Below are 16,750 nucleotides of genomic sequence, written 5' to 3'. Positions count from 1 at the left end.
TGTATATATATATATATACATACATACATACATACATACATACATATACATACATTTATTATTTATATATATGCATATGGGGAAGTTCTTTCTTAGTTGTTTATTATTGTAGGGCACAGGGTTTTTCAAGTTATTATAATTTGTTTACCTTTATTTCCTAGTTTTGAGGATAGTGGTCTAACTCCTTGAAGGGACCATTCATACCATAAATTATTGGCCTAGGATCTTATAAAAGATTTACTGATAGCTCTAATTTGAATTTGGTTATTTTTAAAGATTGTATTGTTTCATAAATAATAGTTTTGTTTTTTTACTTACAGCTGATTTTGGTGTTTCGGCAAAAAACAAGACAACATTACAGAAGCATGATACCTTTATTGGTACACCTTATTGGATGGCTCCTGAAGTAGTACTTTGTGAGACATTCCGAGATAACCCCTATGATTTTAAGGTATTATATTTTTATTAGATTACCCATATAATTTTATTAATATCATTGATAGTTTATCCTTATTTTTCAATTTTTATTTATCACATATTTACAATTAAATTTTTATTCGCTATTTTCTAGTAAACCCTTAAGTCTCTGAAATAGTAGTGAATAACTAGCCAACATTTTGCTGATTTTTTCAGTTTTTTCAAGTTTCATCTATACTGAATACAACAATATTTGTTTTCTTATGTTGCTTGAATTGGTGGATCATTGAATGTATAGTTAATAACCTTTTTTGAAACTTTGTTTCAAATTCTCCAATTATTATCTCTTGATAGTTCTTCTCCTTAGCTTTTTGCTCTCATTATTTATAAATATATTTACAATTATATATAATCAAATAATTTATTATTTACACCATGTTATGCTATATCATGCTTGTTTGAAAATTAACTTTATTTATTATTAGATTACAAGTCATTATTTTATTATACTCTCTGCAATGGTGCAAACCTTGCTGTATTCAAGTTTGTGACTGGTTATAATGTGTTTCCTGAAACACCAAATATTATTCAACAATTGCTGAATTGGTGTCCATCCTTGCTCATACCTGCATACTGCATGAAATGTTGGATAGCACACAAATAAAGAACAAAATGGCCCTATAAACAATATATACTGATATTATCTTTAAGAATGTTTAATGCTCACCCACACTCTTTAAGTATAATTCTCTTTCAAATAGTATCTTCCTTTCAATACATTGCCTGAAAAAGATGAGGTACCTCAAACAGATTTAATATATATGCTGTTATAAACTCAAAATTAACTGCTCACCTTTAAATTTTATTTTACACAAATTAGCCTAGCCATATGTGTTCTAAAAAAGTTATTAATTATTAAGGTTTGGATCATTTTGTAACCAGGTGGAAATTAATATCCCCAATGTTACTCTTCTGCAGGATACTCTTCACCAGTCATCTATGCTGCTCCATCTTAGTTTGTGTTTATTCTCTCCATTTTGGTTGCATCATCTGTGCTACTGTCTCATAGATTCAGTTATAGACTTGCTGATTTCTTTTATGAAATCATACTTTGTTTCCTTAAGGAAGTCTAAGTTATAGTACTTGCCAAGACTTGTACCACTTTGTGAGCCCCTGTAATAGTAGTTTTTTACCTAACCATACATACCATAAGTGTATACCATACATACCATATGTGTGTATCATATATACCACGATGCTATTTTCCATCACTGGGACTGTCTCCTCTATAAGCTTTCAGTTGCAATCAATCTGCAGCGCTTCAGTTCCTAACTCCAAGTCGGAGCAATCCACCAGCACCAAATCCTTCCATGTAACATTCGGTAACTTTTAGGTTTCTCAGTATCATATGTACTGGAGGTATTTACCTATAATAAGTATAAATAAATATAACTACAATAAGTAAAAATAAAGTAGGAGTAAGTATTGATATTGTGAGGAATATAATAGCTGTTGTAATTGAAATGAGTAATTTTTCAACTTTAGGGGTTAGTAAAAGCTGTGTTATCTGCAACAATCTGTTGCAACAATTTATTTTTTTTTATATTTCCTTAATAATTTGTATTACAAATTGTGCTTGATTATGTATGGGAATTATTCTTATGAATATTTTAAAATGTAAATTGAACCATATTTTAATGAAAAGTTTAGTTGGTTAGTTTTTCTCTTAGTTCTATTCAGAGATCTACTTTTTAATCTCAGAGATGAGTTGCACTGCAAATTTAAAGGGCTGAAGTACTTCGATTTAGGTTTATTGCTGTTTCTTTTTTTCGATCTACTACAAAATACTTTTTAACTGATAAAGTTGATTACCTAATAATTTTTTTGAAATTATTGGACTGGTATGTTTTGTCTCTACACAGATATCAATTGTGTAAATTTAAATATTTATTGGTTTATTTCAATTAAAGTGCTCCTTCTAAAAAGTTTATAACCAAATAATTTAATTAACAATTTTTTACCATGCAAACCTTCTTTATGGCCTAATCTAGCTGATCAGTGAATCAATCGTCAGCCTTAGGAATAACCTAAATTACAGACAATGCTAGGATTGTCTTTGAAACTGTATCTGTTGGATCAAAAAAAAAAAATGTTATCTTTTTGTCGAATTAATGTTCATTTTATTAATCCAATCTACTAATTGTTAGCTGTAGTTTGTCGATTAAAGTAATAATTCTAATAAGTAATATTGATACCATTGCTTTAGGTTGATATATGGTCTCTTGGGATCACTTTAATAGAATTGGCTCAAATGGAACCTCCTAATCATGAGATGTCTCCAATGCGGGTGCTTTTAAAAATTCAGAAATCAGATCCTCCTAAACTTGATCAGCCTTCCAAGTGGTCTAAGAATTTTAATGATTTCATTGCGAAAGCACTCGTTAAAGATCCAACTCAGAGGCCTACTGCAGATGACCTATTACAGGTTTGTGAAATTTTCATCATTTTCTATTTGTATTTATTTTTAGTTAAATATTTATTGTAAAACATCATGCTGTCCACATCTATGATTTCAGTTACCTTTTATCAGTGAAGAGTTAGACTCAAAACCAATAAGAGACTTACTTTTGGAATATAAGGCTGAAGTTGTAGAAGAGGAAGTTGTTGATGAAGAGACTGATGTAAGTTATGTATATTTAAGAGATAGTAATCCCCCTGTAACCCTTAGGTTGATTTAACCCTTTGGTATTTACGGAACATTATTGTCTATTGATCCCTACTAATGAATACTATTAAGAGTATATTCATCAAATTGAATGGAGATAATGCATGTGTACTGTGTAGTTCCCATTGTTTATTGAAAATATGAATAATCTTATCCTTAATTTCATTACCTTAGTTATTTGTCCCACCTGATGTTAGCTAACATGATTTTGTTAATGACATGATTTATTTTAAATGTAAGCCTTTCCCAAAATTATTATGTGTATCAACAAATAACAATTAATTAATTAAGTAGTGCTCAGTGCATACATGTATAACTTTAAATATTAGTATTAATTTTAAAATGTTCTATTGTATATAATTTTCTTTTACTAACCAACTTCGACACATTTCTTCTTTCTTTTTTTCTTTGCTGAAAGCACACACTCTTTGCTTGTTTACATGCTTTCCGCTAACTTTCTAAAGAGGGGCAGGAAACAGAAAAAGAACAGGGAACAGTATCAGAGGGTTGGTAAGTAAAATATTGAGAAAAAAATGACATGGTTTCTGCCCTCCTCTGTAAGGCTTCACCAGAAAAAAATTAAATAAATGAAATTAAAATCCCAATTGTGCTTTTAATGTTTTTTGCATAATTGAATTATGTTCAAATAACTTGTTACTATGATTTTATTTTATGAATTTTTTGTTTGTCATTTTAGTTATTAAATTTATAATAGTCAATCTGGTGGTCAATCACAATTAGTTTGTCAGTTACACATTGTTATAATTTTTAGTTTTTTATTTAAACTTCTAATAGGCACTCGTCTCTGCTTTTGGTTTTTAGTACTTCAGTATCCCGTCTTACTTGACAAAATAAAAATGGGTCTGTTTCAGCTCATTGCTTTCATTTCCCTGAAATGAAGGAGAAGTATAGAGTTCGTGGAAAACTTCAAATCCCTATTTTCCTTCGAAAATTGAGTGTTTTATTCAAACACTTCTTTTTTTTATTAAATGGATCCATTAGCTATTGAACAATTTTTAAAGGAGTCCACACAGGAAATTTTAAAGTTTGAGAACCACTGGTCTACTAGGTTCTACAAGAACAACCAGGTTTCGATGTCTGTGTCTAAAACTCAATTTGTAATCTTTCGATCTGCCAAACTTTATTATTTGAGTTTTGAAACCTCTTACTTGGTTTAATAACTTTTGTTAAAGTTCCTGTTAGAACTTCGGAATCATAATGGATATTTACTTCTTCATGAAATTCACTTTCTCTTGATACTAAATTAGTCAAAATCCATCACTCATGTGAGCCATAAAAGAGATCTATATTACTTAATTGAAATTGTGAATAATAATGGAATTCCAGTGTATTTGTCCTGCTGGAGCTGATATTAATTTTTTGTACTTATATACTTATAGGTCAGTATTAATAGTACTTTGCTCGCCCTTTGATTTTAATTAGCTCATGTTTAATAGGAAATTCACTTTTCCTAAGTTATTTAACATTGAATAATAAGTTCATCACCTCCTTGGGAGTTTAATTATGAGTCTTCTACCTCGAGGAATGGGTAATTCAATTTATTTACCCTAATGATAACTGCTTGTTGTTACAAAAAAAAAAAAAACTTCTGATTCATTTTAACTCAATACATTTATTGTTGACCTATTGGTATGTCATAACATTGTGTGATATACCAGCTCCTGAACTGTATGTTTCCAGATATGTTGCATATTAAACATGATATATATGACTTAATATGTTCAGTAAAAGGGAGATTATGAAGTGCTTTTAATGTTTGTTAATAAATCCTCTTTGATTACGTCATAGTTCTTGCCATATTCTTTCTGTCTATCATGGTTTTATGACTGATGTGCCTATTAGATGATTAAAGTTATTTTTGTTTATTCTTTTTGTACTTGTATTTTCTACACATATGATGAATATTGTGTTCTGATTATTGCTTTGTAAATTTGCATGCACGGACCTTGAGCATAAGTCTCCTACTCTCATGCATGTGGAGAAGGTAATATTTGCACGTATGTCCAGTTTACAATATTTGTATTTGCTAACTGTTATTCTAAATTAGTGAATGAATTCCCGTTTACATAAAAACTTATTACTATTCTTAGTTTCATTATTAAACATTTCTTATCAATAAGAAAAGTAAATAATTAGTTTAAAAATTTTAATCACCTTCTGTTTTATTTATCCTAGTTAGCTCTAATTCTTATTGTTTGTAAATTACAGGAGCACCGCACATCTCAACTACCTCTGGAACTGGAAACTGGAGAAGATGATTCTACATCACTTAAATCAGATACCGATCTTAAAAGTAACTTCTTCTTTATTTTATTTCTCAATTCTATTGTAAGCTAAGTATTAAGTTGAAATATATATATACATATATTTTATTTTTATTTTTTTTTAGTTGAAGAAGAAACAGAACCAGTAAAGCAAGATTTGGAACCAGAAATAGTTGATAAGAAACATAGCACAGAAATTGATAAAAAACAGATACCAATGCCACCCATACAGGTAAAGTTATTTAAATTTCTTAATATGTATTTACTAGTAAGTCCAGAAGGGGAGGGGTATATGTTGAAAAGAACAAAAATTATAGTTTTATTCTAATCTAACCTTCTTTTTTTTTCTTCAAATGTGATATTCCATTTTTTTTTTCTTATATTTACATTTTTTTGTTCAGTTAACCAAAAAGGGAAGTGTCGAAGGTCTTGAAAGGAGATTATCTCATGATAAAGGCCCTGCACCATTACCTCCAGCTACTGTTTCAGCAAAGGAAACAGAACATTCAATTAAGAAATCTATTGAAAATATCAATGAACCAGAAGAAAGGATAGAACCTCAAGATGAAACTCCCACGATTATTGCTAGTAGTGACCGTTTGGTTTCGGAGGAGATTAAAGAAGAACCACCAATAATCCCACAAATTAGACGAAACAGCATGGAAAGAATGGGTGTGATAGATTATACTCGAGATGAAAATGATAGTAAGTGGCCTCCTACTGTATCTGAAACAGACACTCGGCGGTCACGACCTGAAATTAATGGAGGCTGGAAAGAAAGAGCAAGAAGTACGTCAGCTAGCAATAGGAATAGAAGGAGACCTGCTCCTCCACCTTTATCAGAAGAGACTATCAATGCATTGGCTAAACCTGCCAAGCCTGTGGTTATTCTCAATGGTAAATAAACTTTTATTAAGTTAATATTTCATTACTGCTTGTCATTTTTTTATTGAAATTTGATCTGTCTTGTTTTCCCTCTTTGTTTATATTAATTCTAATGATATTTTTCATAATAACTGTTATTGTTGATACTGAATATAAATAATTCAAGACCTAAACATATTTTTTATGAGATATTAACATGCCTATTTTGTTTCTTATTAATTTTGATGTTAGGTTTTAAAATTTTCAAATAATACATCAGATCTGTTGTATTATTTTGAAAACATGGATTAACAAAATGTAACTTTAAAATTTTATTTTATATTGCTAGTTGATGTCTATGTTATATGGGTGTACTGAAACTGACTATGAATTCTGTTTTCTTCCATTATGAACAAATTTTGTTGTGCTTTCATGGTTTGTAATTCTAGGTTTGTATCATAAAAATCAATAAAATCTTTAATATCCTGTATGTAGGGTACTAAACTGATCAACTTCTAACATTCATTATATCGTAGGGACATTAAGATCTATCAAAAGTAAAAAATCAGTCTCTTCTAAGCCATTTGAGCTGAATATACAACATTTGAATTATATATTTGAATATGTCTGAGAAACTTTATTTTGTTCGAATCCAATAAATGTAGACTTGATTATTATCATGAAAAGAATGAGAGAAAACTATTTTTTGCAAAATTGCCAAAACAATTGAATTGAATAATTATATACATGAGAAGTAAAGGTTTCGATTAGTGCTAGGAATTGAATCACTCTCTGCTGCAAGTGAGAAAAATTTCGGTGTTTAGGTTTTGCTGGAGATTTGTATGTAACACATTTTTTGGGAAGCTGAATATAAATTTGAAGTTCGCCTTTTCTTTAAAAATAATTCTTTTCTTTCTTCTTTGTTCAACCTTCTTTGTTTAATTTTTCTCTACATCTTTTTACTTAACACTTTATTTTTTTTAAATTAATTAAAATACATTATCTCCTAATTTAATAGTACAAGTCTGCAAAAAGAAACAAATTAAATTTTTCTGACTTGCCTGAGAGAATGTATCTGTTTCCATATTTTCCTAGATCATCTTGGATCTTTACTCATGTTTCCTTTGACCAAATTTAAATTTTTGAGGAATGTTGGAAGCAAAAGTTTTCTCTAATTCTGTTGCTAACAATAAAGTATAATTTTTTTTAGTTTTAAGAGGAAGTGAATAAACTCTTGACTCATTTAAACTATTGTTGATATATTGTCTCAAATTCAAATTCACCCTAGTAGAGTTTGATTTGTGCCATTTGGTTTATTTTAATATCATTTTGATACAATAAAAATTTGAATTTGGACTGTTGTTGAATATTATAGGAAATATTAATGATTTTTGGTCCATAAAACTAACATTACATATCATGAATTTCTGAAAAATCTGTAGATGGGAGAAAATGGTATTCATTTTCGGTTTCAGCACACTAAAGAAAAAAAAAATTATTTAAAATTATGAAATCAAATTTTCGGTTGTAGACCTGTGTAATTGTAGTTGTAAAGAATATTTTTATTTTATATTATTTTATTTTTTTTTTTTTCTAGAAATGGATAGGATAAGTTCTGAAAATAAGAAAGGGACGACAGTTAGGATAGGAGATGACCTTAGCAGAAGTCGAGAAAGCTTAGATGGAGTAATGAATCGCAATAGAGAACAAGCTGAGCTGTCTATTAGAAGGGATCAGTCGAGAGAAGAACTAAGTCAACGTGGAAGAGAAGTGCTTGAGAGCAATGTAACAGTTGTAACTACTACCCATCCTCCTGCTTTACACATTCATCATCCACCAGCTCAAGTGGTCATCGTATCTAATGACAACAACAAAACTCTGGTTTGTATCTAATTTTGAATTATTTAATCATTTATATTATAGTAAATAATATAATATAAATATTTTATTTATTAATTTATTTTTGTCCATTTCTTCATTCAGGACTTTTTTTGGGTTTTCGGATTTATCCATTCTCATCGCATACCCATCTCTCCTTACCCTTCCCAGAGGTGTAGTTGTGACTACTCCACATATCCACATCATTCACGAGGGAATGAAATTCATTTTGGTCTTTGTCTATTCTCCTTCAACACATATTGAACTAAAGATAGTGGGAGGGAAGGGTTTTACACTCATAGACTAATGAATTTTGATTGTTTTTCTTAGTCAAACCCCTTGTCTCAAAGCTTTAAGTTAAGACTGAGCAGACGAATGTATTATATAGAAGAAGTTTTGTACTTTTGAAATCCCTCTGAAATCCATAGGAACACCACTTGGAAGCAGTTATTCTTTTAATTTCTGATGTGACTTCTGTTTCCACATTCACTTGTTATCCCTGGTGAACTCATTCACCTTCCTAAGTTAAAAGGTTTCTATCTGGACTCTTGCCTTTTGTTACTTCCTGTTGTATAGCAGTATATTTAGTCTTATTTTCATTAATCTTAAATAGGAGTCTTCTTGTTGGTCCTTCAAGAGTAAGAAAAGTGATACCTCTCAAAGATCTTCCAACTATGTCTAGATTATCTGCATGATTTAATTAATTAGTATTATAATTATATTTAGTTGTAATACTTCTGTACACTATCAGTTGAGAAAAATGTTAAAATTCAAATTAATTTTTATTCTTTTCAACATTAAACAATTAATCTTTTGGCCTCAGGTTGATTCTGAAGAAGAAAATGACATAGTAGTTGTGCAGTCTAGAGGAAATGAAGAAGAGAAAGAGATGCACGATATGAGTCATGTTTCAGTTGTCACTGTGGGAGATTCTTCCCAACAAGATGCTGCTGGTGATTCTACGTGGAATTCTATGATAGAAGGTAAGTTGATTACTGATGATTGAATGAGTGTTCTTGTTGGTTAATGGGTCTTGATAAGTTTTGCAAATTTAATTTTACTTTATCCTTAATCTTATGGATAATGTTAAATTGTATGATAGAAAAATAGTACGGACATAATTACTCTAGTTCTGAATTGGAAAACTTTTATATCTATGAAACTGTTCAAAATTGTCAAAAATCACATTTTGCAGGTATGGAAGAAGATTCATTAATGGTTGTTCAACCTAAGCGTGGAACTTCTATTATTGTTGAAGGCAATACTAATGAAGTAGAATCTATGCGCAGAAAAGCACATAACCATGTGAAACCTAATGGCCAACCTCCATTAATACCTTCAGATAATGAGGAAGTTTATATTATTGTCAACAACTCAACAAATATAGACAGGGTAAGCTAACAATATTTTTAAACAATTTTGCTTAATAGTGAGTGGTGTTGGATACTAACCGTCTACTGATTCCATAGTATGTTATATGATTAGCATTTGTGGAGCTAGATTTGCTCCCCAAAGTTTGTTCAGCTGGTGGGTTAGCTCACTCATCCTCTCTTTGACAGTTCCAAAATCTACAACTCTTTGTCACTGTTTAAGTTCTTTTAGTGGTTATTTTCTGTCTTTTTTGTTCTTACTTCTCTTCTTTAAATAGGTCATTACTAAGACTAATAAAGAGTGTATTGATAAACTAATTGGAAAAAAAATATTTGTAACACAGTGCCTCTAAAATATCTTTTTGTCAATTGAAAATATTAAATTAATGAAAAATTCAGTGGTTATTTTCTGTCTTTTTTGTTCTTACTTCTCTTCTTTAAATAGGTCATTACTAAGACTAATAAAGATTGTATTGATAAACTAATTAGAAAAAAAATTATTTGTAACACAGTGCCTCTAAAATATCTTTTTGTCAATTGAAAATATTAAATGAATAAAAAATTACAAAGACCATGCATGAACGAATACATATAAATGAATTCAAGGCTTTGTTATCTGTACCAGAACGGGTTTACTAGTTAGTGTAATATATTTGAACCTGTAAGTGGCTGATGAGAGAATATTTATAAAATTTTTTTTTTAGATTTATTTAATTTTTTTAGCTTCATTTTTTTTTATCAACCACTTTTGGATTATTGTGATAATGAAAGAATAAGTTTTTATCATTAATCACTTGATTAATTTTGTGTACAAAAGGCGTAATTGCTTTAGAAGATTTTGTCTGCTATAAATCATGGTATTTGATCCTTTGTTTTTGTTATTCCTTTGATCCCTGAGACCTCCGGTTGAATGAGTTTATTTGAACTATAATTTTAAAAGGTATTTATCAGTTGATAGTTAGATACCATTTCATAGTTACTAATTTTTTTTTTTTAAATTGAAATGTCATTTATCTGCTTACTAAATGGTGGTGGCTGCTAACTGATTAGTTCTTGTTTTTCCTATTGGACTGTTTCTTCACTTTTATTCTAGTGCTCATTAGTTAATGTCAGTTATAACACATTGATTTACGTACAATTTGCTACTTATGTATCATGGTTGTAAATAGAGAGGGGAAGAAGTCCTTTAATATTTTGTTTTTAGAGTAAAGATGCTGAAAGGCACAGAAGAACTCATAGTCATGGAAGATCTAGTTCACAATCAGATGGTGGTTCCACTACAGGAAATCGTACTCCTCCATCTGCTGCTAGCACTAGGACATTTGATAGGTAAACTTATTTAACTTGGGTGGCAGTTCCTTTTTGTTTTCACAAAAGCTTGCAGTGTTAAAAGAATTTCCATTTTTTTCTAATCTCTAAATAGGTCTGATGCTGAAAGTGTTTCTACTACAATTAGTCAAGATAGTCGTGGTAGCAACAAGGAAAACAGGCCTAGCAGGTATCATGATGCAGAAGTTGTCCTAAGAGCGAAACCTGAATACAATAGGGTATTTAAACACCATTACATTGTACTCAATAATTATAATTTTTTAATATTTTATCTAGTATACACTCATTTTAAAAAGTCACATTTTGGGGAGATACTTTTTAAGGTAGAGAATTATACTTTTATTAAAATGTATCCAAATAGTCTTATTAATACTTACTCAAAAGGAAAAGAGCTCAGTTGTGGATTGGTTGCAAATCTGTACTGCTCTCTGCTATCAAAGTATAACTTTATGAAAAAGTTGTTTTGTTTTTTGTAAGATACACTTATTTTATTTATTGAAGCTATACTTTATTGACCAATTTCACCTGGGCCATCATTGGCCACTTTTTTTTTTAATTGATTCATAATATGATAATTCTATCTAAAATGTTTTCTAGGAATTCCTTTTTATTGTATTTTCAAGTTTTCTTCTGAAAGGCTTATTTTTTAACATCCTTGCATTATTAATGTTGCCTTGATAAAATTTTATATATATATAATTTTTTAATATTTCTACTGTTACTTAAAGTATAATTCTCAGCCACTATTTATGGAATATTTCTTAAAAGTGTGTTTTTAATCTTTTTATATTTTTTTTTATCAACAACATTATAATAAACAGAGGGAAAATGTTAAAATAATTTAAGTATTTCGTGGAAGTTTAAAGTTAGGTATGTTTGCATACTTGGTAGATTAATTTACAGTAAGAAGTATCAGGGTTTCTTTGGTTCATAGTCTATTTTTAAGCTGCTACATCCGAGATATGGCCTACTCGAGTTAAGCTTCATCCATTGGGATTGAAGGTCTTGTGTATTATTTTATGGTATTGCAATCTTGAAGTACATGGAATTGTTCTCAGGATTTGATTGTTGTTTCTGGATGTTTCCTTCTCAGTTATGCTTGAAATCAGATGTCTTGTAGAAGACAAAACTCGATTGGTATTTAAACTCTTTTAATCTTGAATAAGGAATGGTGAACTAATTAATACCTGAACTGTTTATTAATGTTTTTCTTCTTCTTTTTTTTTTAATTGTATCATAATAATTCAAAGTTATTTATCTTTGAGATTTGTTGTAAATTATAGAAAAAGTCCTAATAATATTTTATTTTTTTTATTTTTACATGACAATCATATTCTTGTTTATTAGATGTAATTGTTTCTGTATTTTTGTTTAGCATGAAAATGTCCGGATTAGTAGATCAAAAGAAGAATTGGAAATAATGAATCTTAAAAAGAAAACTCGTAAGAGAACTAGGAAATTTGAAATTGATGGTGTTGTTGTTACAACAACCACAAGCAAAGTTATTTATGGTGATGAAGATAGCGGAAGGGGTTATGATGATCATATATTCAGGTAATTTATTTAATAATGTAGTGTTATATATGTAAATAATTTATTTAATAAGGTAATGTAAATTTCCCTCCCGTGAAGTAAGTGTTACCCCATGTTAAGTTAATCCATAACTGAAATATTGAACAGTTGATTCGCACTTTCCAAACCTTATGAAATGTGAAATTGTAAGGCTTATTCATAGCCTTGATGTGGGCTGTTGCTTTTGAAATTGGTGTAAGCCAAAAAAATTTACCTCAGTAGTTATATTTTAAATAATCAATCAATAGGAAATCAAACATAATTAGTATGATTAAGATTTAGTTACAAGATTTTTATCATTTCATTTCATTACTGATTAATGATGTGAAAAAGTTTATTTTGAAAGTGGCATAAGTCCCATTATAAGAGTTTCAAATGGATATGGAAAATATTATGCAAAATTTTATGAAATCACAGCTTTATATTTAATTATAAAAGTAGTTGTTGAATTATCAATGTGCAATGGATTTTTGTAAATAATTTAATTTCATAATCTAGTTGCTAAAAGATACATATGAATCTCTTGATATGCTCCTGTAATTTTCCGGAATTTGTTTATAACAAATAAAATTGAAAAAAAAAATGAATAAGAATGTCTAATATATTAAAATATTTAAAAGTAAAACTTGTGAAGTTTCAAGTATGAATTATAATTTAACAATATTTTTTAAAAACACTACAATGGTGTCTTAAACTCAGAAATTACACCTCTATGTACATCGAAGCAGCACACATGTCACACCACCTACAAACCATAGTTATTTTAAATCCCTCACCCATTCACAAGCTGGAGAAGACAAATGATAATTTATAAAGGAATATTAATTTTAAGGTACAAAATTACTTACCAAAGAATGGAAGTTAAATATTTGTTTGATTTTTTAACATAAAGGAGTACACTGGTATTTTTATTCCAATTGAAATTATCTTTTGCTTTCAAAAGAATTGAAAATGTCATCTCATTGATTTTGAAAGTAGTGTAAATCCATTCATAGCCATCAAAAAACATATTTCTTAAATAATGTTAATAATGCTAGTTAGGATGATAAATTTGGCACCTTCAGAAACTCAAAAACATTATTCTACAATGTCATCTGTTACCCATATTTTTAAATTCAATTCAATGCAAACTTTCCAATATATCTATTCAAAAATAAATGGACTTTTGAAAAGGGATCCAAATAAGTTATTCTTATTAGTTGTACACTAAATGGAATAAAATAAGTCTCTAGCCTATTAACTTTGCATCATTATATTATACACTGTAAAAGTCAAAGTTATAGTATATTATGTCAAAAACAATAAAATAGTGTGGTGAAAAAATTAGTAGTTCTATATAAATTACTATATATACTAGTTTGATTTATTTTGGTTATAAACGTCTAGATTCCTATGCCCCAGCTACACATTTTGCTGTACCAAATAGATAGTTGAACGAAGTTGAAAGATATGAAACATTTTATTAAAAAAATTTTCCTCATGTAATTTATTTATCAGAATATTTTCACTATTCTGTGTTCTATTGATATAATTTGTAGGAAGGCAATTCTTTGGTACTACTTTAAAAGAAATTAAGTCAGTCGATTTAAACATTTTAAATTAAATTATTAAAGTTCACTTGGAAGAGATGTTCAAGTTAATTTTTAATTATGTGCAACATTGAATCAACGAAAAATTTATATTGTAATTATTTTGGTACTTATGTTTTTTCCTTTTATAGGAAACAAGAACTTAGGGAGTTAAAAATGCTTCAAAAGCAAGAGCAAAAGCAGTTTCAAGATTTGGCTTTTAAAGCTCACATAGCTAAGGAACAACAGGTAAATAAACTTTTTTTTGGTTCATTTGTAATCTAATTTTAATGTATATTTCGATGCATCTGATAATATATTCATTAATTGAATATTGTTCTTAATACTAGCATAGTAAAGTGTAAAATTAATTAAATACCAATTAAGGTTTTAACGTATATGATATCTGTTATTTCACTTTGAATATTGTTTAGTAATTTATTGTGTGTTCTATCCAATTTTTAACAAACTTAATTCAAGCTTATTAAATTGTAGGATAAAAAATTTGAGCAAGAAAGAACTAATCTCATTAGAGGATATGAAAGTGATTTAGAAACACTAATTAGGCAACAAAGGCAGCAGGTCGAAAAGGCTGAAGCACATCAAGAAGCAGATCTTAGGCTGACCAGTAAGAAAATCAGAGCAGAGCAGGTTAGTTTCTTTCATTATTCAGCAAATCTTCAATAGTTAAAATATAACTAAGTTTTGTTTTACTATTATTTTAGGAAAGAGAATTGAAAGAGTTCCGAGAAAGCCAAAAACAGGAAATGAGACTGCTGAAGCAAGAAGTAGATTTAATGCCAAAAGATAAAAGAAAAACCATTTTCAAAGCTAGAAAAGAAAAATTAGAAGCTGAACATGAAGAAAGGGTAAAATATTTTTATTATTCAGGCCAATAATATATTTTAGATTTTTTTCAATCTTTTTGAAAATTGGCTACATATGTTTTTTAATTTAATTAAAGTTACCACATCATTTATAGTTAGGTACAGTATTATATCTTAAACAAAAGAAACCCCTAAATATTTTTTCCTTTTTAATTTTATTGTTTGAAAAATATATTTTTCATTTAAATGTTCATTGACAACAACAGATGTAATATTAATTTGATCCATTTACAGACCAGTACACGATACTGTATTCGATGAACGAAAATCATTAATTCATGTTTTATTCAAAATGGTGTAAGTTGTGTGATTATTTTAGTTAATTAAACCCACACAAATTTTTTGTCTGAATTGTAGATGTCAATTTTTTTTATTCCTTTCATGTAACTAATCAAACAAAAAATGGTTTTATCAGATAAAGTCTGCTTTTGTATAAATTAGAATGTTTCAGATTTTTTAATAAAAATTAGCGCACTTTTATCAATTGCTACTGAATCACTCTAAAAATGTGCACCTGACAAAATTTATTACTGTTTCTGTTTTAAAGTTAATAAAATTTAAAATCAAAATGAGGTCTGTAACTATGACCATTTTTTCCCTAGTAGCTTAAATTCATCGTAATTGTCTCTTATTTTGTGAAATATCGTCAAAGTCCTTAGACTATAAGATCAATCAAACACAACTAATTATAATTGAATTTAATTAGCTTTCATTTTGGCCCATAATAGAAAGTTTAGGCTCTATAGTTCTCTTAAAAATGACATAACTAAAATAGTAATACTGTTATAAAAATTTTTGGTACTATTGAAAAAGTGCTCTAATTTCGCTTAAAATCCGAAATATTGTTCTAGCTTCTTCCAAAGCAAACTTAATAACTAACAGATGAAGATTTTTATTTTCATTTGAGGTATAGTTAGAATCAAAATTAATTGTTGGAATATATTACAAAAAAAAAAAATATTTTTTATAGTTGGAATCAAAATTAATTGTTGGAATATATTACAAAAAAAAAATATTTTTTTGTTGACCTGTGCTATTGATTTACTCAATCGCAATATGTTCTTCATTCTTTTAAGTAAGGATTTGCATATACTGTTCCAGTTATACTGCAAATTAAAACATCTAATCTTATTTGTTTCTGCTTAAAAAATAGTTTTTCCTTTTATTATCTAGTTATAATTGATTATCATATGCTATGATTTCTTTACAATTGACAATTACAAGAGTAATTGGTATTTATTAACAGCTGTCTTTTTTGTTTGTTATTCACAGGAAAAACTTTTCTTACAAAAATTAAATGAAAACCATGAGAGTTCTCTTCGTAGACTGAGTGATTCACATAGAGAAAAGATAGCACTTATGGATCGGCAATTTTTACAGCAGAAACAGCAGGTAAGTTAACAAAAATGGCTGTTTAACTAGGCTGATATATCTCAACCTTGAATGCTTAGATATGACAGTATTACATTGTTATTAGAAGATTCAATAGAAAAAAAAAAAACTTTAGTCTCTTAACTCACTGATACTAGTCAATTTTTTCTAATTCAGGTATAATCTGAACCACATAAATATTTATTTCAAGACTTACATAATTAATAATGTCAAATCTCTATAATCCACAACTTTTGAGATTGATGTATGTTGGATTATGGAGGTTTTTGTCTGATTGCTAACAGTTAAATAAATTAAAATGTGCAACAATTGAAATAAACACCATTTCCTCTCCCAGATTTTGCTGTTCATATTGTTCTAAGGCCTGTTAATTTTTTCATTATACCTTTTAGTATAATGCATCAAATACCCTTTAAACTCAGCCTAATCGCCAAATTTTTCCCCCTTGTCCAGTTTTTTGTTA

At 28.7% G+C, this 16,750-nt stretch overlaps 1 protein-coding gene across 3 annotated transcripts in view; it reads left to right on the top strand.

The window, feature by feature from the left end:
• Slik (Sterile20-like kinase) overlaps window positions 1-16,750 on the top strand; it is a 34,140-nt gene that overhangs the window by 3,409 nt on the left and 13,981 nt on the right. For 2 of the 3 annotated variants that reach the window (XM_014435249.2, XM_014435248.3), the window contains exons 5-20: window positions 321-451; window positions 2,684-2,902; window positions 2,994-3,098; window positions 5,372-5,456; window positions 5,553-5,659; window positions 5,829-6,324; window positions 7,889-8,172; window positions 8,993-9,152; window positions 9,365-9,561; window positions 10,744-10,868; window positions 10,963-11,086; window positions 12,244-12,422; window positions 14,161-14,257; window positions 14,504-14,659; window positions 14,734-14,877; window positions 16,168-16,287. In XM_014435249.2, coding sequence (XP_014290735.1) covers window positions 321-451; window positions 2,684-2,902; window positions 2,994-3,098; window positions 5,372-5,456; window positions 5,553-5,659; window positions 5,829-6,324; window positions 7,889-8,172; window positions 8,993-9,152; window positions 9,365-9,561; window positions 10,744-10,868; window positions 10,963-11,086; window positions 12,244-12,422; window positions 14,161-14,257; window positions 14,504-14,659; window positions 14,734-14,877; window positions 16,168-16,287 — 2,729 coding nt within the window. The remainder of the gene's footprint in view (window positions 1-320; window positions 452-2,683; window positions 2,903-2,993; window positions 3,099-5,371; window positions 5,457-5,552; window positions 5,660-5,828; window positions 6,325-7,888; window positions 8,173-8,992; window positions 9,153-9,364; window positions 9,562-10,743; window positions 10,869-10,962; window positions 11,087-12,243; window positions 12,423-14,160; window positions 14,258-14,503; window positions 14,660-14,733; window positions 14,878-16,167; window positions 16,288-16,750) is intronic. The other variant, XM_067047506.1, reaches the window with a different exon arrangement.

Source organism: Halyomorpha halys, unplaced genomic scaffold (genome assembly GCF_000696795.3).
Source record: "Halyomorpha halys isolate HHAL.00 unplaced genomic scaffold, Hhal_1.1 Scaffold1547.1, whole genome shotgun sequence".
Lineage (NCBI taxonomy): Eukaryota > Metazoa > Arthropoda > Insecta > Hemiptera > Pentatomidae > Halyomorpha > Halyomorpha halys.
This window is presented reverse-complemented; position numbering and strand designations above follow the sequence as displayed.